Source organism: Panthera leo, chromosome C1 (assembly GCF_018350215.1).
Source record: "Panthera leo isolate Ple1 chromosome C1, P.leo_Ple1_pat1.1, whole genome shotgun sequence".
NCBI classification, from domain to species: domain Eukaryota; kingdom Metazoa; phylum Chordata; class Mammalia; order Carnivora; family Felidae; genus Panthera; species Panthera leo.
The window spans coordinates 30,169,151-30,194,566 of NC_056686.1; the positions used below are offsets into that span (position 1 = coordinate 30,169,151).

The following is a 25,416-nucleotide window of genomic DNA, read 5'->3' on the forward strand; positions in this document are numbered from 1 at the left end:
ACCAGTTTTCAGCATAATTAATTGGTTCCCTAAGATTCTCCAAAGATAAGAAAATGAAAGTTTTTTCATTTTTTTTTCTTAGTATCACTTATGACTCCTGGGTTTTTAAATGTGTTCCAATAAAATACAGCTATCATTCTTCCTAATACTCAAATAACTCCATCTTTGGCCAATGAGAGCTTCCTAAAGTGGACTCTGAGTCTTTTGGCATCATCTCCATAGTCCTTTTTGATAATCTCCTTTATTTCTTGTGATGAGATGTTCCAGACTCTGTGTATTTCCTGCCCACGGCCTGAAATTAGCAATTTCTTCAAGAAACTCTCATTCTTTATTGACCACAATCTGAATGCTACTGGGTTGGTCAGTTTTTCTGTGGACAGAGCTAGCTAATAAGTATATTTTCCTTATTTTAAAAAACCATGAATTTATACTGCTATCTCTCATTCAAACTTAAAATTACAGAGTTATTTTAAAAAGTTTATTTATTTATTTTTAGTAATCTCTATACCCAGTGTGGGGCTTGAACTTATGACCCTGAGATCAAGAATCACATGCTCTTCTGACTGAGCCATCCAGGCACCCCCAAATTATAGTTTTATTTTAACTTCTTTGACTTTATATCTTTTTTACTCATGCTGAAAATCTTGATCCTAACAACAGTAACATATTACTTATTCCCTTTTCCATATACCTACATACACATAGATGTGTGTACAATCACATAGACATATTACATGTATTTGAACCAAAACAGCAATCTCAGTGTTATTATTAACAATATGATTACTGAGAAGTTTGTAATTTTTTAAAAGTTTATTTATTTATTTTGAGAGAGAGAGAAAGTGTGAGCGGGGCAGGAGCAGAGACGGAGGGAGGGAGAGAGAAAATCCCAAGCAGGCTCAGGCCTGTCAGTGCAGAGCCCCATGTGGGGCTTGATCATGACCCGAGCTGAAATCAAGAGTCGGATGGTTAGCCAACTGAGCCACCCAGGCACCCTAAGAAGTTTGTGATTTCTTTATAGTTTTCATTGTCCTTTGTGTATATCTCCTAAGAATGTACACATAATTATATTTTAAAATCATTTGAAAAAAATTTCTGTGTTGTGAAGCTATTAATTCAGTACACAATTAGGCCATTGGTTTTTATTTGCCTCCAAATTTTTAGGGATTGCTTTTCCCCTTTCCATTTTATTTTATGTTATATAGACCATCTATGTTGTTCCAAAGGGAAAATTTTAAAGTGCATGTGAGGTGTACTCAGAGAAGTCTAGCCTCCAGACCTGCCCTTTCTGTTGTTTCTTCTCCTTTCATATAGTTTGCTGACTGTTTTAAAACACCTTTTTGGTTGCCATTCTATTGTTTGTTTATTTTAGGAAAATACTCAAAAATGACTTTATTGAGGTTTACATACCATAAAATTGACTCATAGTCATCATACAATTCAATGATTGTTACGAGTTCTACAACCCTCACCATAATCTAGCGTTAGAACATTTTCATCATACCTGGAAGACCCTTCCTGTCCATTTACATTCCCCCCCTTTTTCCTCCTCAGCCTTAGGCAGCCACCAATCTATTTTCAGTCTCTATAGATTTGCCTATTTGGGGCAATTCACATAAATGGGGTCATAGAATATGTGCTCTTTTGCGTCTGGCCTCTTTCATTTAGCATTAGAATTTTGAGGTTCGTCTGTATTGAGGCATGTATCAGTATTTCATGCCTTTTTACTGCTGAGTACTGTTCTGTTATATATATGCACCACATATTTTATCTGTTCAGCAGTTGATGGACATTTGGGTCGTTTCCACTTTTTGACTGTTATAAGTTATGTTGATATGAGTATTTGAGTACCAGTCTTTGTGTGAATGTATGTTTTTATTTCCCTTGGATATATACGTTGAAGTGGAATTGCTGGGTTGTATGGTAAGTTGATGTAAAACTTTTTAAGAAACTGCCAAACTATCTTCCAAAGTGGCTATACCATTTTACATTCCATCAGGAAGGTGTGAGGACTCTTACTTCTCCATATCCTCGTCAAGATTTGTTATTGTTTTTCTTTTGATTATAACCATCACAGTGGGTATGAAATTGTATCTTCTTGTGGTTTTAGTTTATACGAAAGTGTATTTGTTTAATGTTTTATTTATTTTTGAGAGAGAGAGAGGAGAGGATGAGTGGAGGAGGGGTGGAGAGAGAGGGAGACCCAGAATCCCAAGCAGGCTCCAGGCTCTGAGGTTTCAGCACAGAGTCTGACACGGGGCTTGAACCCACGAGCTGTGAGACCATGAGCTGAGCCGAAGTCGGATGCTTGAACCTACTGAGCCCCCCAGGTGCCCCCAGGAAAATGTATTCTTTAACTGAATTCCACAAACATTTACTGAGGACCAGCTATGAACAAAGTCTTAGGTAGAGTCTGTGGGAGATACAAAGTGAACTAGACACAGACTTAACCCAGGTTCAACTGAATAATTCAGAGAAGCACCATAAAATAGCTTGATAGAGGTTTAAAGAATCAGGGAGGTATGAGCCAGGGAGATGGAACACGTATATACTCAATAATTAGCAGCAGTTACTGGTAGCAACTTGTTACAATTATTAACAGACCTTATAATTACCATGGCTTTTGACTTAACCCACTGTTCCCTGCCCTGTTACCTATTTTACCAGAAAATAAAATACTTCTGGTTTCGTCTGTCTTCTGCATGCATATTGGCTTCCTGCTATTCCCTGTTTGCTATTTCAGCATAGCTGAGTAACTACTTTGTTTTGTCGTAGGAAGCTCTGCTGCCAGAGTATTTCTCAGATGCAAGTAACTACTAATTTCTTTGCTATTCTTGATGGCTTGGTGTTTGTCTGTATTAGCTAAGTGTTTGGGAGTGTGGGGAAGTTCCCCTTCTTGTAAAGCTTCTGGTTGGCTGATAAAGGGTTATATAGAGGCTCCATCATCCTTGTTTCAGAGAGAATATGACGTGTCTCTTGCTAGTTATGTATTATTGCGATTTTCTAGTCTTTTATTATTGAGTGTCTATTAGCTGTTCTCACCAAGGACACCTGCTACATAAAGCCAAATAGAAATGTAGAATAGAGCTATCAAATGTTAGGGGATCAGTAAAATAGTCATTATAATCTCTGTTGTTGGTGCTAATGAAACATTTCCCATACAACCAACTTTCTTGTTCCTTCTGACCTCCCCAAGTAAATACTGTCCTGAAGTTGATGTAGATGGTTCCCGTATATGCTTTTGTGTCTTTATAACAGATGAGGTATTCATAACGATATGTGGTGTTGTTTATATGTTTTTATAGTTGATATAGATCCTGTCTTCTATATATCCTTTTTTTCCCTTGTTTATTTATTTTTTTTTTTTTTTTTTTTTTTTTTTTTTTTCCTTGTTTATTTATTTTTAAGAGAGTGCGCATGTGTGCAAGTGGGTTAAGGGCAGAGAGAGAAGGGAGAGAGGATCTGAAGCGGGCTCTGTGCCGAAGGCATTCATTGCTACAGTGAACATGTGTGTACATGTGTCCTTAGGCTTATAGGAAAGTGGGTTTTTTGGATAAGTACCTGGACCAGAATTATTAGGTCATACATACACTTTTCCTTTATTTTGCCAAATTACTGTCAGAGCAGTGTGATGCATAGTGTTGTGTTGGATAACACTACTGTTTTAACATTTATTTGCTGTCTGGATCTCTGCAGTAGGATGCCATTTTAACAGTGGATTTTGTCTCTTGTTCTCTTCTTTTCCTGGCTTAGAACAGGTACTCAATAAATATTTGTTAAGCAAATGGATATTTTATTAATTTGATCTTCTCAAAGCTGGGAGGTAGGTAGACCAGATAAATAGACTGTGATGGCTATTTTCCAGTGCTGGCTGTTCAGATGAGCAACTGAAACAGAATCCAACTGACATTTTTGGATTACACTTTCAGATCCTAATAATAGGATTTCCTGTCCCTTGGTTTTGCCCAGACCTGTATTAATGTTAGGATTTATAATTTATCTAAAAGATGAGTTCTGAAAGTCAGAATCTGACAAAATTAGCTTTCTGACTCTCAAATGTTTATTAAATACAAGGGTACGTCTAGCACTCTGAAATAAAAAAAAAAATTCAGGGGAGTTAAGGTAAAAAGTGGTTTTAGCTGGTAGATGTGAGCTTTACACTTTTGTGCACTTTATGGCACTTAGTGGTTGGCCTATAGATGAGGACCATTCATGTTTGTGGAGTGAATGAATGAATGAGCTCGTTCACTCTGGCCATCTCCATGTAAGAACTGTGGGCAGTGAACAGTTAACTAGAAAAAGCCAAAGCAGAAGACCTGAAGAATGTCTGTGCCCTAGTCTCTTCCTAGTCGCCCTTAGTCAGCTGCTTTGCCAGAAGGCGGCACCCTATGTTGAGAGCTCAGGTGAGGTGAGAAAAAAGGTACAGGGTGAAGTCTTAGTGATCAGAGTTGACTTACTTAGTGAAATAGTGGAAGCAGAGCCCCTGTTAAGAAAAACAAACACCCGAACTTTGGGTCTTAGAACATATCTACTTTCCTAAGAGCCTAGTCAAGAAAAAAAGAGTATATTAGGACCCCAGTGGTGGTGATGGTAGAGTGTCTCCTATCTTGTTGCTTAAGTAACAAGTGGGAAGAAAAGGGATTTACTGAAGACCGGGAACTGAGCCAAGCACTTTATAAGGCATTACCTCATCCGCCTTCTCTCACCCACTTCCGCAGGTGGTAGTATCCACATTTTACGGGTAAGGAAACTGAACCACCTAGCAAGTTAGTTACTTAGCTACTAAGTTATTAGAGCTGGGAATTTGAACCTAGGCCTCCTTTACTGAAAGCTCTGCTCCTTCCCTAGGCCAGTTTTCCTCTGGGGCAGAAGGAAATGAAGGCCCGATCTGTCCAACATGGGCAAGAAGTTTAAAAAAGAAACGACTCCCATAAATAAATATGCCAAGTTCTGTCAGCCCCCCCCCGCACCCCCCCCCCCCCCATCAGCAGCAGTCAGATAAAGCAGCTATCTCTCTTGCCCCTGAGTTGATCAGTTGCAGGAATTTGGTTTGCTTGTATTTCATGAAAAATATTCAAGCTTCGGCCCTGGGTGTGCACCTGAGAAGTTCCATAGTTCATCCTGTTTGGTGGAGGAGTGAAGGCTGGTGCTTACTTAGAGAATTATACTATGATGTGAGAGTTTTTTGCTGATTACATGGTCTTCTGTAGTCTGATTGAGTTTCTCTCCCATGCTGGTCTCCCGGTCTCGTTTCTTGCTGTGGATTATGATCACCATAAGATGGTGCTGCAGCTTTGTGCTCAGCTGTAGGAAAAGGCTTGGGGAGAAACACCTATTGCAGTGGAGGCAGATGGGTCTCAGTAAGCAGTTATGTAGGGGCTGCTGCCTTCGGGTTTCTTACTGCTTTCCTTCCGTGCAGGGCATTTTTCAGGAGAGGTGGGTAGCATTTACATAGAGCCACGCAGGCTATTTTCCTCTGCTGTGTGGTCTGGATCCTTTCGGTATAGAATAAACAGCTGTAGCAGGGAAGTACAACCTCTTTCCACTCCATCCAGAGCCCATTGGGCTGTGGTGTTATCTCATCTGTGAAACACTATACTAAAAATTGGGGTGGGCGAATCCCATTGACATAACAGGGTGATTTTTTAGTCCAACTTTTTAGACCTTTAAGACTTCCTGCCCTGCTGCAACTTGAGTAAAAACCATCTGGGACTCATTTTAGCAACTTCCTCTCTTACTCCCAGTGTTATCTGTTTGGGTCCTTGGCCCATGTGAGTCTAGTGGACAATTCAGAACAGTGGGTATCTTCCTGTTTTATTTAATTGAGGACAGACCCATCCCCGCCACAGTTAGAACATAGCATAACATGGAGTTGAAATTAACAATCTTAAATAGGAGTTCACGGACTGGCTTTGCCACTTATTAGCTGTGTAGCCTGGAGCAAATTAATCAACTTTCTTAAACCTCCGTTTCTTTACCTGTAAAATAGTAGTTTTGACTCCATATGGTTACTGTCAGAATTAAATGAGGTAATCCATAGTTTAGCACAGTGCTTGGCACGTAGCAAATGTTGAAAAAAATGTTAGCTGGCGGCATCAGTGATTACTGGTGAACATTTGTGTAACTATTGTTCAGTAGAGGTGGAGCTTCTCTCTTGTATTTGGAAGCCGTATCCTTTTTGCAGAGCCTCCTTACACAATACTCAAAAACGATTTCCCAGTGTCTCCTCTGTGTCATTGGCTAACAGAATTAACAGATCTCTCTCTCTCTTTCTCTCTTTCTCTCTCTCTCTCTCTCTCCTGTCTCTCTTTTTGGAAAGGCGAGGAGAGAAATAAATGCTGTAGGAGGCTAGATCTTTAAAGCCTGTGTTTCTTAACTGTGAGGAGTAGGTTCGGGTCTCTCTTCAGGTTATAATTTGTTTAAGATAATTTTATTATTTCTGACCTGAAAAATTTGAGCATCTGTCTTCATTGCTTGATATTTTCTTCTGGGTATCTGGCAGAACAATTGAAATCTCTTTCCTTTCAGAGTCTGGGGGGCAGTGATAATGGCAGCGTCCCCAGCCCTGGTTCTTCTTGGCTCTTCCCTGCCAAGGTAGCGGCACGCTGGTTTGCTTTCCCCTCTTCCTCCTCCTCCTCCTCCTCCTCCCTTCACGTTACCTTCTTCCATGGCCTCCCTTCTTTCCCCTCCCTTTTCCCTTTACTCTTACATCCCACCCCCTCCTCCTCACCCTCCCTAGTTCCCCCCCCCCCCCCTGGTTTCAAGCTCCTTTTTGCTTTCTGTTTGTGTTTCTGAGGGCAGTGCTCCAATTACCTCATATTTGGAGAGAGGAAGCTGCAGCCAATCCGGTTTCTGTCTGCTTTTAGGTCAAGTGATTTCTGAACTGCAGTGAGATGCTTTGAATTTGTCTTGTTGCAGCTCTGAGCCTGTAAGATGGCTGTCTGAATCGGCAGCGGCTGGGAGAGACAGAGAGGCGGGGAGGGAGGGAGAAAGAATTGGAGGGATTGCCGGCATAGTGCATGTTTTTAAATGTGCATCTAATCCGATGAAGCCAAGGTTGGGATTTCTCTGGGATCCCAGGACCGGCTTAGCTGCGTTTTTGATGAGATTAGGAGAAGAAGGCGATGGGAAATTCACTGGGCTGTGTTAAGGAGCCGAAAGATTCAAGAGCTATTCCGGAGAAGGCTCCCATATCTCCTAAGAAAAGGGTTCGGTTCAAAAGGAAGTGGAGGGGGAAGAAAACCCCTACTCCAGAGGTATCTCATGAGGAGGAACCCTTGGAAGGAACCACAGTAATTGAAGAGACAGAAACCCTACCGAAGTTAACAGTGAGTCTCCAAAAGGAGGAAGGAGCAGGAGGGGCAGAGCACCCCCCCTCGGACATTTTACTGCCTCAGGACTCAGCCCCCAGCTCAGGGATGGGTGCTCAGGGGATGATCGTGCAGGTGAAGGAGAGATTCCAAGGGGAGATCCAGACTGCTCACCTTTTGTTGGAGAATGAGTCATCAGTTGCCGGAGGGGTCTGGGATTCCCTGCAAGAGGGGAGGACTGTCATCGCTCACCTGCTTGATAACCCGGCGGAAAGGAACTGTGAGAAGTCAGTGAGCCAACTGGTGGAATTTCCGAGGACGGCGTCCTGCAACAGCAGGGCTGTGCTGCTGCCTTTGCAAGGGGAGACTGCAGTGGGGAAAGGAGGTGCTCAGCTTGGACTTTGGAGCGGCACCTTTCCCCTGACAGACCACCCCACCGATGCAGGGTCTCCAGACCAACTTTCAGGGGTCCAGGGTGTGGGGGCAGGAACCGCGGGTATTTGCAGTGGCCCTCAGACAGGTGCCTGGATTGCAGAGTCTTCTGTCCCTTCATCACTGCCGGATCAGTCGAGAGGTCACAGATGCACAGAACCTGCCCATGTGGGTCGAGTGCCTCCCCAGGGTCCCAGGCTGCCTACTTCTCAGAGTGATTTATCCATCAGCGGCAGGACTGTGAGCGTTTTGCCCTCCTCCTCTGGCTACGGCAGCTACGGGCCACACTTTCGCGGGATCCAACCTAGAGACACAGAGCCTGAAAAGAGCTCCACATCCTTCTCTGAAGAGGATGGTACCCTTTCTTTGGAGGCAAGTCACACCCCACTATGGGATCTGGAGGAGGTAGGTGGACTACATTCACATTTGGATTCCTGGCCCTCAAACTTACTAAAGTGGAGTGTGCTAAGAAGTGAGGATCCTGGTGCTTCTTCGCAGACTTACCCCCATGTCACGTACCGAGAGTTAGTGACTGGGTTTGGCAAGCGGAGTCTATTTCAGATCTGCCCCTTGATGCTTGAAACCAAGTCTCGTTGTCTCTGGGGAATCCCTGATTCCGGGTAACCACACAGCATAATTGCTCGAGCTATCTGGCGGGGTTATCTTTCAAAGTGCAGTGCTAGGGAGTACTTAACTTTCTCAGGCAGGTCTGTTTATGAGCATCCCTGCTACAGGAAGTTGTAGTGTGGTGGCTGAAGGGAGGCCTAGCTGAATCTCCTAAATGAGTGCAGAAGGCATAGGGAATGTGGCAGGGGTTCGGGCCAAGGCAGCTGACCCCAGTGTGATTGCTCTTCCCTGGAGAGTGATGTTCTTCCCTGGAGAGTGATGTTCTTACGAGGGCTGATGTAATCCCACTCCTGTGGGGACACTGCTAATGACAACACCCATTCGGTATTTGTATAGGTGGAGAGGGCTGGTCCTCCATGGGTTCCTAATTGCAGCATTAGAGGAAAGGGGCACAGAATTATCTGGAGCTTAACTCAGAGAGGAGGGGTTAGAATAGTTTGAAGGTTCAAGGCTAGAAAAAGTTTGTGTTCTGGGTGGACTTGTTTATGGCTTGAACAAGTTTTTGTTGTTATATTGAAGGCATAGGTGTCCGTGGTGATGGTGGTGGGCACTGTGAATGCTTCTAGGGTCAAGGAGTAAGTAGGAATTCAAGAGATTTGGACACAGTGAGGGTAAGGGGACTAACAAGACAGTGGGCGGCACAGGGTCTTGTATGTAAGTCTGTGATTGTGTAGGTGACTGAAGTTATTAATTCACCAATGACTGAAGAACTTTTGTTGGCATATCAGCTTCCCGTGGTAGAAGAAATAAAAACTTTAGGATCCCAGTGCAGCAAAAGGTGGAAGAAGAAATTGGGCATTTTCCTTGCCCAGGGATGTGGCCTCCGTTCCGTACTGGTGCCCTGCATATCAAACCCAACAGCATGAGGCTGAATAGAGACACAATGTCTTGTGCTTGATCTGTGCTTAAAATGTCCTCTTTGGGGATGAATTTCCTCCATCGATAGGCTCATGTCAGTCCCCTTTGTTATTATGGAGTTTGAGGACTCCCAACAGCTGGAAGGAAATGTGGCCATTGAAAATATTTTTTATGGGGTACCTGGGTGGTTCAGTCGATTAAATATCCGACTTTGGCTCAGGTCATGATCTTGTGGTTCGTGAGTTTGAGCCCTGCTTCAGGCTCTGCTGACAGCTCGGGTTCTATATCTCCCTCTGTCTCTCTGCCCCTCCCCCACTTGTGCTCTGTCTCTCTGTCTCTCTCAAAAATAAATAAAACATTTAAAAAAAAAGATGCTTATTATATGGTTGGGCAAGAGTCTAAGGAGATCTTAGACTTTTCCGTATAAAAGTGTGTGTGTGTGTGTGTGAGAGAGAGAGAGAGAGAGAGAGAGAGAGAGAGAATGAGGGAGAGAATGAGAAAGAGAGAAAGAGACAGAGAAGGTGGGAAGGAAAGCAGTGGAGGCTGCTGAGGCGGAGTGTATGAGTATTTGAGCTCTTTGTATGGAGTGGATATAGAGCAGTTTTGCTAAACTGATTGCTCTTTTTATACCATTAGTATTAAAGCTGAGGTTTGGAGGCATCATAATGTTTTAGGAAACATGCTTGTAATTGAGTGTGAGATTTTCAGAAAGTTTCGAGTGTAAAATTTTAAAGAACTCCTAATGAAAATCTATTCTTGATGATGGTCCATAGGCGATCAAGGCACTTCTATTATGGGATCTCCACAGAACAGCTCTGTGCAGAGTCTTAAAGAAAAGATTGGTGGGAGAAATCTTTTCTGTAGTTTGACAGTATTGACAGCAGTGTGATTCTTTTGCTGTTTTCAATATGTGAATCAAATTGGTGTGTCATATTTTCTGGGCATCCCATTCCTTCGACCCTTCCAGAGCAGGCACAGCCAGACCACTGAGTTATAGCCCAGGCTGAAAAGTTCAGTGACTGAGCATCAGCTCAGATGGCTGACACATTTCTGAGGCTCCTTGCCCATCGTGTGAAGCAGGGACCACAGACTGATCATCCCGTATCACAGATAAGAAGTACCTTCTCAAGATAAGTGTGAAATCCCTTCAGAATGAAAGTCCTGTAGGCCAGGAGGCCTGAATCCCTCACTGATCTCTACAGGAACTTCTTCAGGGAGCTGCTCCCTTATCAGCGTGCTGTTCACAGGCCTTGAGGACAGCAGCCGCCAGGGAGACAGAAGCAGCGTGTTCTGACACTGCAGGCTTCCTGTAAACTGTGGGTTGAGACCCCAGGTGGGAGCATCTAACAGGAATGTGCGTTCCCTCTGCTGAGGGTGATTGCCCTGGGAGGACACAGGGGTCAGAGGAGCAGCTGCTGCTGGTCACACTCCAGCTCCTTCCTAAAGAGGAGACAGCTGGCAGTTCCACAGACTTGATTTTTTTGTTTGCTTTTTGGTGCTTCTTTTGTTTCTAATATGTTAGAGTAGTAACCCTCCTCAGGAAACAGTTCAAGTTCTGGAGTGCTGCCTGTCCTTGGCATAACTTAGGCTTTATCGTCTCTCCTGTTGATTGCCCAAGGTGTATTGACGGACATGGGGCCAGGGTTGGGTTTGCTGTGGCTGGACACAAACTTCGCAGTGGGTTTTATTTCTTTTAGGGATAGAGAGAAATGGGAACTGACTCTGATTCTTGCCAAGTGTGGGGTTTATTTTGTTGTTTTTTGAAATTTTATTTATTTATGAGAGAGAGGGAGAGAGAGAATCCCACGAGATACAGAGAGAGTGAGAGAGGAAGAGAGGAAAGGGGAGAGAATGTGGAGCTTGAGCTCACGAACCATGAGATCGTGATCTGAACTGAAGTCAGATGCTTAACCGACTGAGCCACTCAGGTGCCCCGAGTGTGGGGTTTAGATAATAGAAGACAAATGGTCTACTTTACTGTTCACCTGTTATAGTTGATACTTCCCTTGTCAGGAAATAGTTAACACAGAAATGGGATGATAGGGACCAGCTAACAAAAATTGGTTTTCAGTTTTCAGAATGATAAGTGGACTGGGATTTGGAGCTGGGTCGGAGTGTCAGGCACAAGCCTTCTCTCAGGAGGACTCCCTACTGCCAGCTGCCATCAGTATCCAGAATACCTGGCTTACTGGAACAAGGAAAATTACTGACAATCCCTTCCTCCTCCCTGTCTTGGCTCCCATGCCAGTCTCCTGTCCACACTGTTAGTGGGTTCTGTTGAATGAAGAACATGGCTGTATACCAGTGTCCTTGCCATGAAATCTTAGAGTCCATACAATTTTGAGTGATAGTAAGGTAACACTGTGGGCTAGAAATGATGAGGAAATTGGTTGGTATATTATTTTCTGGGCTCAGCCTTTTCAGTTTACAAGTATCCCTTTCCCATTTCTCCTCTTTAATTATAGGGAATTGTTTTACTAATATTGGCGAGGAGAAAGCAAAATTAACCAGATGATCCTATTAGATGAATGTAGCAGTTAAAATCACAGTTAAGAAAGGAGCTTTGGTTGGGGCGCCTGGGTGGCTCAGTTGGTTAAGCCTCTGACTTTGGCTCAGGTCATGATCTCACGGTTTGTGAGTTCGAGCCCCGCGTCGGGCTCTGTGCTGACAGCTCAGAGCCTGGAGCCTGCTTCGGATTCTGTGTCTCGCTCTCTCTCTCTGCCCCTCCCCTGCTCACGCTCTGTCTCTCTCTGTCTCAAAAATAAAACACTAAAAAAAATTTTTTTTTTTTTTTTTAAGAAAGGAGCTTTGGGGCACCTGGGTGGCTCAGTCGGTTAAGCGTCCGACTTCAGCTCAGGTCACGATCTCGCGGTCAGTGAGTTTGAGCCCCGCGTCGGGCTCTGGGCTGATGGCTCAGAGCCTGGAGTCTGCTTCCGATTCTGTGTCTCCCTCTCTCTCTCAGCCCCTCCCCCGTTCATGCTCTGTCTCTCTCTGTCTCAAAAATAAATAAACGTTAAAAAAAAAAAAAATTAAAAAAAAAAAAAAGAAAGGAGCTTTGGTTAAGAAAGGACTTTTTTCTTTTTTCAAAAATTTATTACTACGGGCGCCCAGGTGACTCAGTTGGTTGAGCATCTGACTCTTGATTTTGCCTCAGGTCATGACCTCATGGTGGTGAGATGGAGCCCTGAGTTGGGTTCTGTGCTGGGCGTGGAGCCTGCTTGGGATTCTCCCTTTGCCTCTCTCTCTCTCTCTCTCTACCCCCACCCCCCCCAAATAATTGTTACTAAAGAATCTCATGAGGGGCACCTGGGTGGCTCAGTCGGTTAAGCGTCGACTTCAGCTCAGGTCATGAACTCATGGTTCATGAGTTCAAGCCCCACATCTGGCTCTGTGCTGACAACTGAGAGCCTGGTACCTGCTTTAGGTTCTGTGTCTCCCTCTCTCTAACCCTCCCCTGCTCATGCTCTTTCTCCCTCTCTCTCAAAAATAAATACACATTTAAAAAAAATTACAAAAAAAAGAATCATGAATTTTTAGGTGTAACAGTGGTGGTATGGTTATGTTAAAAAGAGTCCTCATGATTTAGGGACACCTGGCTGCCTCAGTCATTTGAGCATGTGACTTCTGATCTCAGGGTTGTAAGTTCAAGCCCCACGTTGGGTGTAGAGATTACTTAAAAATGATAATAATAAAAAAGAGTCCTCATGTTTTAGAGCTACTCACTGAAGTATTTATAGAAGAAATGCCATGTGTGTGGGTTTGCTTCATAATATCAGGGGAGCGTGAAGTGGGTTGAGTGTAGATGAAATAAGATTAGCTGTGAGTTGAAATGGTGGAAAGTGGGTGATGGGTACATAGGAGTTCACTAGACTGTTCAGTTTCTTTGCGCATGTATTTGAAACTTTCCATTTCAAGTGGTAAGTTAAGAAAAATAATGGTAATGGTTGCATAATGCATATTCTGAAAAAGGATTAATATTCAGAATCTATGAAATGTAGTATAAGTAAGGTGGTTAGGAGTGTGGAGCCAGATCGTCTGAATTTGAATTCCAGCTCTACTACCTACTAGCAGTGAAACTTGGGGTAAGTTACTTAACTTCTCTGCGATATAATTTCCTTATTTGTAAGTTGAGGATAACAGTAGTATATACTTTGTAGAGTCGTTGTGAGAATTTTATGAGTTAATACAGTAAAGCACAATAAATGCTAGTTATTAGTAGTAATATTTAAAGAATCCCTACAAATAAACAAAAAGGTAAACACCCTAGTAGAAAAATAGGGGAAAACCCAGGAATAAACAATTCACTAAAAAGGAAACCCAGATGCCTCATACACGTCTCTGTCACTAGTAGTAACCAACGATATACATATCAAAACAAGATAGTATTTTATACCCATCAGAAAATAGAAAGTCTGAAAATACCAAGTATAGATGAAGATGTAGAGTGATGGAAAAAATCTCTTCGTGCGTGAAAGTATAAAGTGGAACTACTGTTTGGAGAGCAGTTTACCAGCATTTAGTAGAATTGAAGGATGCGCATATTTTATGACCTAGGGTTTAGACCCTGAATTTGAATGCTGAAAGGTGCACCCCATGACTGTTGCCTAACTCAGGTGCTGGTAATAAACACAGCTGCAATTAGATCCCTGTAACCAGCCAGGCATCTGTAATGAACAACCACACTATGCCCTCACCTGCTTCTTGGACGGAAGTTTTCAGTCCGATGCTGTCTCTGTAGTGGAATGAGGTCTGCTAGGAACTTCAGGACATGAGAATCAAGTATCTGTTTGCTCCCTACATCCAGTCCTGTTCTCTGAGACTTATATAGACTTACAAAGTCCAAACTCCTCAGTCTGATATTCTAACCCTCCATAATCTATCTGACTTTCTCTCTTGTGTCAATTTTCCATTTGAACGTACCTTTTTTTTTTAAGTTTATTTATTTATTTTGAGAGAGAGAGCACACATGTGAGAGCATATGAGTAGGGTAAGGCCATCGAGAGAGAGGAAGAGAGAGAATCCCAAGCAGGCTCCACACTGTCAGCACAGAGCCAGATGTGGGGCTTGAACCCACAAACCGTGAGATCATGACCTGAGCTAAAACCAAGAGTCAGACGCTTAATCAACTGAACCACCTAGGTCCCCCAAATCTACCTATCTTACCAGGTCAACCCCTTAACCATCTTTTCCAGTTTCAGCTTATTTCAACTTCCAGTCTTTGTTGGCATCTACCTTCTACCTAGAATTCTTTTCTTTTCCCTGTCCCTTTGATAACATCCTTCAAGGATGAGTTTAAATCACACTTCTTTAAGTATGATTTTTAATCCCTCTAACCCAGATGAATTTTCATTCTGCTGACCCCCTGTACTGGATATTACTGTTTACTATGTTACAGTTGCTTCTTTGGGGCCTTCAGCATAACTCTTTCATGTGACCCTCCCATCCCCCACATATGGCTACATAGATGGTAAGATTTTTGTTTCCCTCCGGAAATTAGCCTTCAGAAAAGAGGGATTCTCTTTGTCAAGTTTTTCTTGTTATTGGGCCCCCACTGAAAATACAGCTCATGAAATAAGATGAATGAATTTGTGTCACCATCTGCTAGTTTAGTCGATAATCAACTTTTATAGGGATCAACTGACATAATTGGTTAACCAAAAAAGACCAAAAACTTAAGAAGGCTTTCATTACAAACTATTGTTTTACAGACTATAAACCTCCTAATTTGAAGTGTTGGATGTAATTGTGTATAAGTCTTAATCACGTTAAAAACTTTTAAAAAATCAGTCACATCACTTATAAAAAACACAGCAAGTGTTCACATTATGGAAACCATAAATAAATACCAATAGAATAAATAAATGAAAAAAAAAACCTAATCCAATGTTATGCAACTGGATTCTTGTGGCTGGGGATAGAATATCCAGTGACAACATGGATTCAAAAAAGTGCTGTTGTGTCTCAGAAATTTTAATAAGAAATGTAGGTGAAGTTTTCTAGAATATTCACTCAAAAATAGCTTTTTTTTTTTTTAATTAAAGTAGCTTTATTGATGAAAAAGACATTGATGTTAAAGATGCATGTGAAGAGATTTGATAACATGGTTTTATGAAATGGAAAAGTAGAAAAAGCATTCTAATTTTTACAAAGTTTTTATTTAAATTCCAGTTAGTTAACATACATTGTAATATTTCACGTGGACAATATAGTGATTCAACACTTCCATACAACTTCCCAGTGTTCATCACAGCAAGTGGCATTAATTCTAAATTAATGCATTAGATATATTACTTAATTTTAAATATGTGTATAGGGGCACCTGGGTGGCTCAGTTGGTTAAGCGTCTGACTTTGGCTCAGGTCATGATCTCGCGGTTCGTGAGTTCGAGCCCTGCCTCGGGCTTGGTGCTGACACCTCAGAGCCTGGACCCTGCTTCAGATTCTGTGTCTCCCTCTCTCTCTGCCCCTCCTTCACTCACACTCTGTCTCTCTCTCTCTCTCTCTCAAAAATAAACATTACAAATTAAACTAAATAAATAAATAAATAAATAAGTGTATATATCTAAAAAAATTTCCAGAAGTTTATATATGCAAGAGGACCACAAATCTTCCCTTTCCCCATTCTTCTCTTCCATCCATCTGTTGTCATTTGGAAAAATTGGGGAGTACCTTATATGGGGTAGCTTTATTTTAGCCAGATAGGGAGTCTGCCACCTAAATTCTTTCAAGGCAAGCATGTCTGTTTTTTTATCTCCCTCTTTTCAACTGGCTAACTTCTACTTCTGTCTTGAAACTCAGCATAAATGTCATCTCAGAGAGCTTCTTCAGCATGCTCCTTCAGGTTAGTTGCTTATCTGTGTCACAGCATTGATCTGTGTGGCATATTGTCTCCCCTGCTAAACTGCTTGGGCTTGAGGCCCAAGGTTGTGTTTTTGTCTTCAGATACCAAGAACTTCAACACAGCTCCTAGAACATAGTGGTTGTCAAGAAAAATAGAATAAACAATTGATGTTTGACTTTTTTCTTTAAGTTTTTTTTTTTTTTAAAGTAATCTCTACCCCCCCCCCCCCCCCCCCCCCGCCCCAGTGTGAGGCTTAAACTTACAACCCCTAGATCAAGAGTCCCATGCTTTACCAACTGAGCCAGCCAGGTGCCCCGGTGTTTGACTTTTTTATCTTGAGATGAAAGAACTTAAATACAGCTCCTATTATATAGTGGTTGTCAAGAAATAACAGAATGAATAAATGGTGTTTGACTTTTTTTGTTCTTCTCCATGGTGCCTGGAATAATGTTAAACACAGATGAGATGTTGTTTAATAAATACTTACTGAATTATTAGGAACACCTTAAGTTTCTAGATACACTTCAGAGAAGGAATTAATTGAGCCTCGGAAAGCATGGGTTGAAAGAGACTTCAGGTAGGCACGCATAGTCTCTGGGATGGTGTTGAGACTGTCCTCTCTCTCTACATGGCTCATTTTTAAAAACCCAGATGAGGGGGAGAGCTCTCTGACACTGAAGCCGGGTTTCTGTATTTGGAAGATTAAGGTAGAAGCTTCTGCATAGCCCCAAGGACAGCACTGTGTACATCACATGTGAACGTTACATGAAGAGATGGACAGAAGCCCAATGTAATTACTGAGATGGTTGTGATGAGAATCCTATTTTTCTCATCCAGCGCACAGTCTAGGAAGGGCCCTAGTCCAAACAGGGTATTTTTCCTTTCCCTGAGGGATCCAGACATTTCCCTGTTTCATTATAGCTGTGTGGGAAATCTGAAGTAAAGCTGTTCAATGAACTATTTTCAGTGCAATATACAAAAATACTGTGATAGGATGCCACCAGAGAGATTGACTGATTGTACTGGGCATAAAATACCCATTAACTAACTGGGATTTTAAAAAAATAAATAGCCCAAATACTCAGATTTCATCTTGTGTATTCAAATTGTATCCCTTTTCACTTCCACCTGTCCTGTTCCCGGCAGTGTTTTGCCTTACTGTGTCTGAAGCGGCTACAGTGGAAGCGCTGGGATCTGTCAGTGGTGAGTGGTATCTGGCCACTGAAATCGGCCACTGAAATCAGCACATCCAAGTGTTGGTAAGGAGAACTGGAATAGAATTGGTATTAGAGAGGAGCTGTTGTCACTGCAGTCACAGGATGATAGCTTGGGTACCATGATCCATTGTTGGGCCCTCAGCTTTGCAACTCTGCTTTTTTTTTTTTTTTTGGTACACTTGTTGTTGACTGAGTTCTAGGGGATTGATTAACAGTGATCATACTGGCCAGAGGTTAATTGATGTAAATTAATTTACACTATGAATTATAACTGCCAAGTGGTACAGTATTTGAATCGACCACTCTGTGCATTTTGTCGCTTTAGGATGTCTGTATCGTGAGCAAATAATAATGGAAGGTTGTCAGCTGAACATCGAGTCAGAGCAAAGAGGCAGTGGGTAGAGAGGACAGATTTGCAGGCTGATCTTACTAGCTGGCATCATCAAAGTTTGGCAGCCTGATTTCTCCTGTAGAAATACACCTGTCAAGGGGACAGGAATCCTGGATCTGCTGGTTAGGCCACCATTTCACCATCACTGTCTTGGAGGCAGCACTTATGGCTTTCCCTTTTCCAAACTCCGTGAAGGCCACCCATGCTCTTTTGTTCCCATAGCCTTTTTTAGGCATCTTAGTAATATTTAGGAGTCTTCAGCTTTCTTGTATACTTAATAAAGTATGAAAGTTCTTGGCCCTGTTTTTTTTTTTCCCCTGAATTTTAGAGTATCTTCACCTGATTTAATCTTATCTGCTATGAGTTGAGTTTGTAAATTTAGTATTCAGAGACTTGAAAGTGCCTTATTGTTGATTGTTCCCATGTACTGATGACCAGGGAGGCTACGCCATTCACAGTGCTGCACCTGATGGAGACAGCTAAGAGACAGGTGTTCTGTTGACATGCTTGTGCCTTCCCTGCCCAAAGCACCTGGCCCCCAAGTTGTTCTGGGCATGATGTGTTATTATGATGGAAAGGAAATGCACATTTTCTAGGCATATTACCTACATCGCTTTATTTAATCCTTATAATGACTGTATGATAAAGTTATTGTTTTATCTTAAATATAGGGAAGATGGGGTGCAAGAAGCTTTGGTCATTTATTTATGTGAAGTCACGTTCCTGGTAAATACCTCCTTTCCAGTGCTTGTCTCTCTGACTCAAAGGCTTTTTCTTTTTCTTATTGATAAATATTGTTTCCTGGCCTTCATTATAAATGTAAAGTATGTTCAGTATTTAAAGCCTGAATAAAAGAAAAGTAAAAAGAGAATAAAATTATCCATAGTCTCACTCCAGGAGAGACAACCATTGTTGATATGAGCTCAAACTTGTTTGGTTATACTACAGACTGTTTTGAATTCGCTAATGAGTAAGTTTGCTGTCTAAAAAGTAGCCTGTCTCGGGATTCTATGTAGACCTTACCCTAAAATACATTTGTTTATTTTTATTGTTTTATTTTTTAAACTAATCATTAATTAAATGTGTTAAATGTCCAGCGTATAACTAACACAACACTAGGTGCAGTGGGTGATATACGGAAGCAACGTGATCGCTGAGTTTCAGAGTTGGAAGTTTTTCTTTCACAACATCCCCGCTTCTTCTTGAACATGCCCTGTGTCGAGGAGCTCTCTCTCTCGGGGCTGCTCTTGAATTTTAGATAGTTCTGATTGTTAGCTGTGGTACTGGCTCCCCAGGAAACCTATATAGTCTTGGGGAGATAAGATCAAATGTATGAAATAATAGCCAGTAATTCAAGATAGTATTTAGTGTTATGTGGGAGTAAGAATTGGAGGAAGACCATCATCCATACAAGGAAGAGCAAACAGAACTCTGTTGAGCATAGCCCTATGTCTGGGCTGGGTGCTGTAGTATATAATCTCGGTTATCACAGCAATCCTGAGGAAAGGTAGTAGGTATTATTCCCACTTTACAGATGTTATGACTGAGGTCCAGCTTACAGTTTTTGAAGTTGAGATTCAAACCCAGGTCTGCATGGAACCAAAGGCATGCACTTTCTTCTCTCCCAAACTGTTCTCTCTCTAAGTAGTTCCTGTGCTAGATTTTGGGGGTTTTGTAAACTAACATGTTTTCTTCTTATAAAAATGTACATGATGTAGAAAATTTGGGAAAGAGAAATATCACCTATAATGCTACCACTTACGAGATACCTGTGATGATTCATTTGGTGTCTTTCTCTCCTGTATTTACCCTTATTTACCCTCATGTACATATATGCATTTATCACATACCTTGTGTGCATGTATATGTATGTATATATATGTATGTACATATGACTATATATTTAGGTATTCTGTATATCTTTTAACAAAACTATTAAATTGTTTTGTTTGCGTTCTTTTTCTTTTCATAACATACAGTGATCATTTTCTTTTGTCATTAAGATTTGCCAAAGCATACCTTTTTATAGTGCTACAAACAATTCCACCCTGTGTATGTGCTATTAATTTGTAACCAATCAATCCCTTATTAGAGCTTAAGCTCTATAGCTTTTTGCTGTAACATTTATCATATGTTGGTAAGCATTCTTGTATAAATTTTTTTGGTGTGTGTGTCTCTGATGGTTTCCTATCAAGTATATGTGTATTTTAAGACTTTTGATTCAAAACTTCATCTGGAGGAGTTAGGGCATGTGTATTCTCACTGATACAATATGTGAGAATGTCCAGTGTTAGGTATTCTCTCCAGTACTAACTAATATCATTACAAAAAACTTTCCCTATTTGATAGGTGAAAAATGACCTCTCGTGGTTTTAATTTGTATCTCTGACTACCAAACAGAGTGAATATCTGTTAGAGTTGTCATTCAAAGTTGTACCAGCCTTCGATCTCCCTCTTCTTCTAAGAGCCATATGCATGAAGAAGAGAAGGCTAGAAGGCTTCTTCATATTTATGCTAAAGTACCCGCGCCATATCTTTTGGCAGATCTCTGACATCTACATTAGTGGAGAATCAGGGGACATGTCAGCCAAGGAGAAGCTTCTCCTGTGGACCCAGAAGGTGACAGCTGGTTACACAGGGATCAAATGTACCAACTTTTCCTCCTGCTGGAGTGATGGGAAGATGTTCAATGCACTTATTCACCGATACAGGTAAATGCAGTGGGATTTCACTGTGCCTGGAGGAGCTTCTTCTCATCTTGCTTGCAATAAGTTATAATGCCACTTTTTCCCTGAACCAAGGATCAACACTCTGACTCATTTTCTCACTTCAAAAAGGAGTATGTATCGAATTCCTGCTACTCTAGGCACTGGGTACAAACACCAGGGAACAGAACCACAACAGCTCTTGCTTTTATGGAGTTTATTTATTAGGCAGTGAACAAAGAAATGCATTCTGTTATATGGTGGTAAGTGCAGTAGAGGGGTAGAGAGTGATGGGGTTTGTTGTACTTGGGACGGGTGGCTGGAGATGGCCTCTCTGATTAGGGTGCTGGAGCAGAGCTGTAAAGGAGCGAGCCACACAGTCCTCCTAGGGTCAGAGGGCTTCACATGGAGGAAACAGCAAGTGCAGAGGGTCTGAAGTGGGCGCTTACTTGGAGTGGATGAGGAATAGCAGCTGGCTGGAGTGAGATGAGTGAGGAAGATAGGAATTTTGATGACAAAAATTAAAATTATTGCACTGTTAATGATCATAAACACATCCCAGCTTTCACCCTATACTGGCTTTCCCATAAAATCCAACCAACCTGCTGTTATGGGTTTAGGATGAGGGAGCACTGGGTTCCTGGCATGTAATTAAAAATGGGATTAGTATCTTTCTAAACGTCTTGCTTTCTCTCTAATGTAATTAGTGTGTTCCAGCTCTGGGTACTTCTAAGAGGTTTGCTTTGTGTGAACTTGTGTGATGTATAGGCCTTTCACGTGCCTTGGTGGACTTTTACAGACCTGATCTGGTAGATATGGAAAGGGTACAAATCCAAAGTAACCGCGAGAATTTGGAGCAAGCTTTCGAAGTAGCAGAAAGACTGGGGGTCACCCGCTTACTGGACGCAGAAGGTGAGAGTGGACTGGTGTTGAGTTTGTTTGGCTTATATTCATTGTCCTTCTGCTGGCAGCTCCCTCTGTTCTAAGAAATTTCTTTCCCTTTTTCTCTCAGATGTGGATGTGCCATCTCCAGATGAAAAGTCTGTGATCACTTACGTGTCTTCAATTTATGATGCCTTCCCTAAAGTCCCTGAGGGTGGAGAAGGGATCAGTGCTACGGTAAAAGAAAACTTTCCTAAAATACCTTCTGGCTTTGATATGTTTGGGCGGAATGCATTGATTAGACTTTGTTTCTCAAGCACTCACTGTATGCGAAGCACTTTTATACAGAGCAAACTGAATCCACATCATCTTTATACATGGTCATTGTCTTTGGTCCCTGGGAATGAGTCCAGATATTGCTAATTTTGTAGCATCCAGCATAGACTATTCTAGTGTCAGGAAATTTAATCCCATCTTGAGAGCCCTTGAGGAGCTCTGAAACTGGGACTCCACGCATTAGGCTGAACAGCTGTGTAGGCAGTGAGAGGAAAGGGATTTTATGTGGTTTGGGGTGGCCTGAGCTACTGTCTCCTGTGCTTGTCTTATGTACCGCTAATCAGAAGGTGTGTGATATCTACCTTTTGGCAATAGGAAGTAGACTCCAGGTGGCAAGAATACCAAAGCCGAGTGGACTCCCTCATTCCCTGGATCAAACAGCATACAATACTGATGTCAGATAAATCTTTTCCCCAGAACCCTGTTGAACTAAAGGTAAAGTCACAGACCTAAATTGTCTTTTATAAAGTTCAATGCTGGGATTAAGCCTCAGAGCTCGCTGCTGCTGGCTCCTGGGGTGAGGTGGTATACCAAGTGGGTCAGGTTGCTTGCATGCATCCATTCATTCACCAAATATTAATTTTGTAGGCACTTTATAACCAATATATACACTTCAAAGAAACAGAAATTCTGGCCAAGGAGAGAGAAAAAGGAAGAATTGATGAATTATATAAATTATTAGAGGTAAGGAAACTTACCCTTTGCTGATTCTTGGGGTTTGCTGGTTTGCCTGATTGTTATTTCTTTGTTAGATTGCCGGCATGCTCTTCCCAACCTGCATTAATAGCAATATTCTCAGGGTGACAAATCAACATCACTTTTAGGCTGGTGTTGAAAATTTATGGTAAATGGGTAGCATCATCCATCTGTATTTTTGAAAGAGGCTTTTGAAAAGTGACATTTATTCAGAAACACTGAGTTTTATGAATGAGTTTTCCTGTTTCTCAGAGGGAAGCGAATCCTCTCCCTAAGATGGAAAGGAGAGAGACTTCCATCCATATTTTCACTCCTAGAGAATTTGAAGCTGTAGGTTTGAGCGTTTGGCTTTTCCAGAATGAGAGTTAGTAAGAGGACAGGTGGATTTATGGAAAACGTAGAAGGAATGAAAAAATTTAGAGCAGCTAGTAGTCCCTGTATTTTGGAGATGGTTTCTTTGCTCTTACCTCGAGGTGAGGTACTGCTAAGTACTCCGTTCTTTTCTCTTATTAGACAACAGGAGAAACTGCTGATGGCTGGGTAAATATGCAAGAAGCCATGTGTCAAGAACACGTAAAAGTGGGCCTGAGGGCACGGCTGTGTTTTTGGACTAAAAGAGTGTCTCTGGGATTTTTCAGGTGTGGATTGAGTTTGGCCGGATTAAACTGCCTCAAGGTTACCACCCAAATGATGTGGAGGAAGAATGGGGAAAGCTCATCATTGAGATGCTGGAGCGAGAGAAGTCACTTCGCCCAGCTGTGGAGAGGTGGGCTCAGGGCCTGATGGCAACCTGATGTTACCCACCCGGGCCGCTTTGAGCCCAGCACGTGACTACGGTTTTTACCTCATTATAGGCTGGAATTGCTGCTACAGATTGCGAACAAAATCCAGAATGGTGCTTTGAACTGTGAAGAGAAGCTGACACTAGCTAAGAATACACTGCAGGCTGTGAGTGTCTGTGTTGTCTCTCCCCTTCTCACCCTGTGCGCTGATGGTCCAGATTCACGATTGGGAAATCCAGCTGTGTCACTTCCTCACACTCGGCTCCCTCAGTCCTCGTGGGTGGGGCACTGGCATTCTCCCACTCCTATTACTCCTTTTCTGTCTTAGGACGCTGCTCACCTGGAATCGGGACAACCGGTACAGTGCGAGTCAGATGTCATCATGTACATTCAGGAATGTGAGGGTCTCATCAGGCAGCTGCAGGTGGACCTCCAGATCCTACGGGATGAGAATTACTACCAGCTAGAAGAGCTGGCTTTTAGGTGAGGAGCATGGGGCTCAGACAGAGGGCTTGCTTATCGCTGAGGCTCACAGATCAAGAGTCTGGCACTGAATCTTATAACTTGGGTCTTGGAGGTCCATGTCTTGGTGGGGATACTACAGGTATGTGGGGCAGGAAAATTCTCATGGTGGAGGACACTTGCCCATTATTGCAAGCCCTGCCCACTGAGTACCTGTAGGATTCCCTAATCACTGTGGCCTCTTATAACACCCACACATATTTCAGGGTGACCTACTGGGATGCAGTACCACATCTGGGTTAGAACTGCTGCTGATCGAACGCATCATTTTGTAGAGAAAACTAAGACCCATTGAGGGGATGGGCATCACCTAGGTCACGCAGTTTGTACAGGACCAAGACTAAGACGCATGTCTTTTGGTCCCTAATCCATGTTTATTCTGTTGTACCATCCAGGAGTTACATAAACAGATACTGGTTTGCCTCCCTCCAATTAACACTGTAATTTGGCATTTGCCTCAACAACTCTGAACGACGAAGATGTTAAAACCACCTTGTGTTCCTATAACACTTCTTTTTTCAAAACACTTTTCCTGATATGATCTCATTTTTATTTTTACCTCATCCTTGTCAAACGGATAGGGAATATTTTATCTTAAAAAAGTGCATTTCAGGGGCGCCTGGCTGGCATGCAACTCTTGATGTCAGGGTTGTGAGTTCAAGCCCCACATTGGTTGTGGAACCCACTTAAAAAATGTGTATTATAGATTTAAGTGTCTTCCTTTTTTCTCTTCCTCCATTTCAGGGTGATGCGTCTGCAAGACGAGCTGGTCACCCTGCGTCTAGAGTGCACAAACTTGTATAGGAAGGGCCATTTCACTTCACTTGAATTGGCTCCACCCTCTACTTTAACCACTACTCATCTGAAGGCAGAACCCTTGACCAAGGGAACCCATTCTTCCTCTACCTCCTGGTTCCGAAAACCCATGACTCGGGCTGAACTTGTGTCTATCTCGTCCTCTGAGGATGAAGGCAATCTTCGATTTGTGTATGAACTACTGTCTTGGGTAGAAGAAATGCAGGTGGGTGTATGTTCCAAATGCTTATGCAATGTGTTAAGGTTTACTGGACCCAGCAGCTTGTCTAGGAGTGCCAGGATGCTCTGTGCCCCTTGGGTAAACTCTAAATTATTAATGCTGCCTGGAACCCAAGCCCCCTTCTCAAATGTTAAATGGGTAGGGTCAGCTCAAATCCTCAAAAGTCCCACACCGGATAGCATAGGCTTTTCTGATTGGAAGCCCTTTGGGAATCATTCCCTTCAGTTAACTGTACTCTAAGTGGAGCTCATGGGAGAAATTACAGAGTCTATAAATCTCAGTTACCTTTTCTGAAACTCCCTCATCAGCAGAGGAGCTTAACCCTCACTCTTTGTTGTTGGTCTTCCCTCTGGAGTTTAAGCAGTGCTGTGCCTCACAGTTCTGAGGGGCTGTGCATGCATGTATTCCAGAATAGTGGTTCAAGTTCGATACTGTCCTTTTTATCCTTCTAATGCGTTTGTTTTACATGAAATTCTTCCCATGCCCTGATGGCCGATTCCCCATGTAGCGACAAATAAAAACATCCAAAGACAAGCTATTTAAATATTACCTGCCACTGGTCAATAGTTGATGCCATGAATGAAGTTTAATATTTTCAGATATTTCTTTCTTATATCCACTCTGATTGTGAAATGCAGAGCTTCATGATGGAAAATGCCTAAACTATAAAGTTAACCTTCAGCCTTTGGAAACACCTTTCTGGTTGGTGAATTCAGGAATGTATCCTGTAATGCGGCAACAAAAGGCTGCCCCTGCTGCAGGAGTTGGAGTTTAGTCTCCAG

At 42.3% G+C, this 25,416-nt stretch overlaps 2 protein-coding genes across 2 annotated transcripts in view; both read left to right on the forward strand.

Moving 5' to 3' along the window:
- Window positions 1-25,416, forward strand: part of MACF1 (microtubule actin crosslinking factor 1) — a 166,218-nt gene that overhangs the window by 49,032 nt on the left and 91,770 nt on the right. The window contains exons 6-14 of the mRNA XM_042949074.1: window positions 20,220-20,386; window positions 21,180-21,292; window positions 21,393-21,499; window positions 21,914-22,033; window positions 22,187-22,282; window positions 22,933-23,060; window positions 23,149-23,242; window positions 23,405-23,559; window positions 24,343-24,619. Coding sequence (XP_042805008.1) covers window positions 20,220-20,386; window positions 21,180-21,292; window positions 21,393-21,499; window positions 21,914-22,033; window positions 22,187-22,282; window positions 22,933-23,060; window positions 23,149-23,242; window positions 23,405-23,559; window positions 24,343-24,619 — 1,257 coding nt within the window. The remainder of the gene's footprint in view (window positions 1-20,219; window positions 20,387-21,179; window positions 21,293-21,392; window positions 21,500-21,913; window positions 22,034-22,186; window positions 22,283-22,932; window positions 23,061-23,148; window positions 23,243-23,404; window positions 23,560-24,342; window positions 24,620-25,416) is intronic.
- On the forward strand, window positions 7,004-9,429 carry LOC122226227. The gene has a single exon (XM_042949078.1). The coding sequence runs from the start codon at window positions 7,125-7,127 to the stop codon at window positions 8,364-8,366; it is 1,242 nt and encodes a 413-aa protein (XP_042805012.1). The 5' UTR covers window positions 7,004-7,124; the 3' UTR covers window positions 8,367-9,429.

Coding starts and splice junctions, on each gene's coding strand:
- LOC122226227 (XM_042949078.1), top strand. CDS start 7,125: ATGGGAAATTCACTGGGCTGTGTTAAGGAGCCGAAAGATTCAAGAGCT.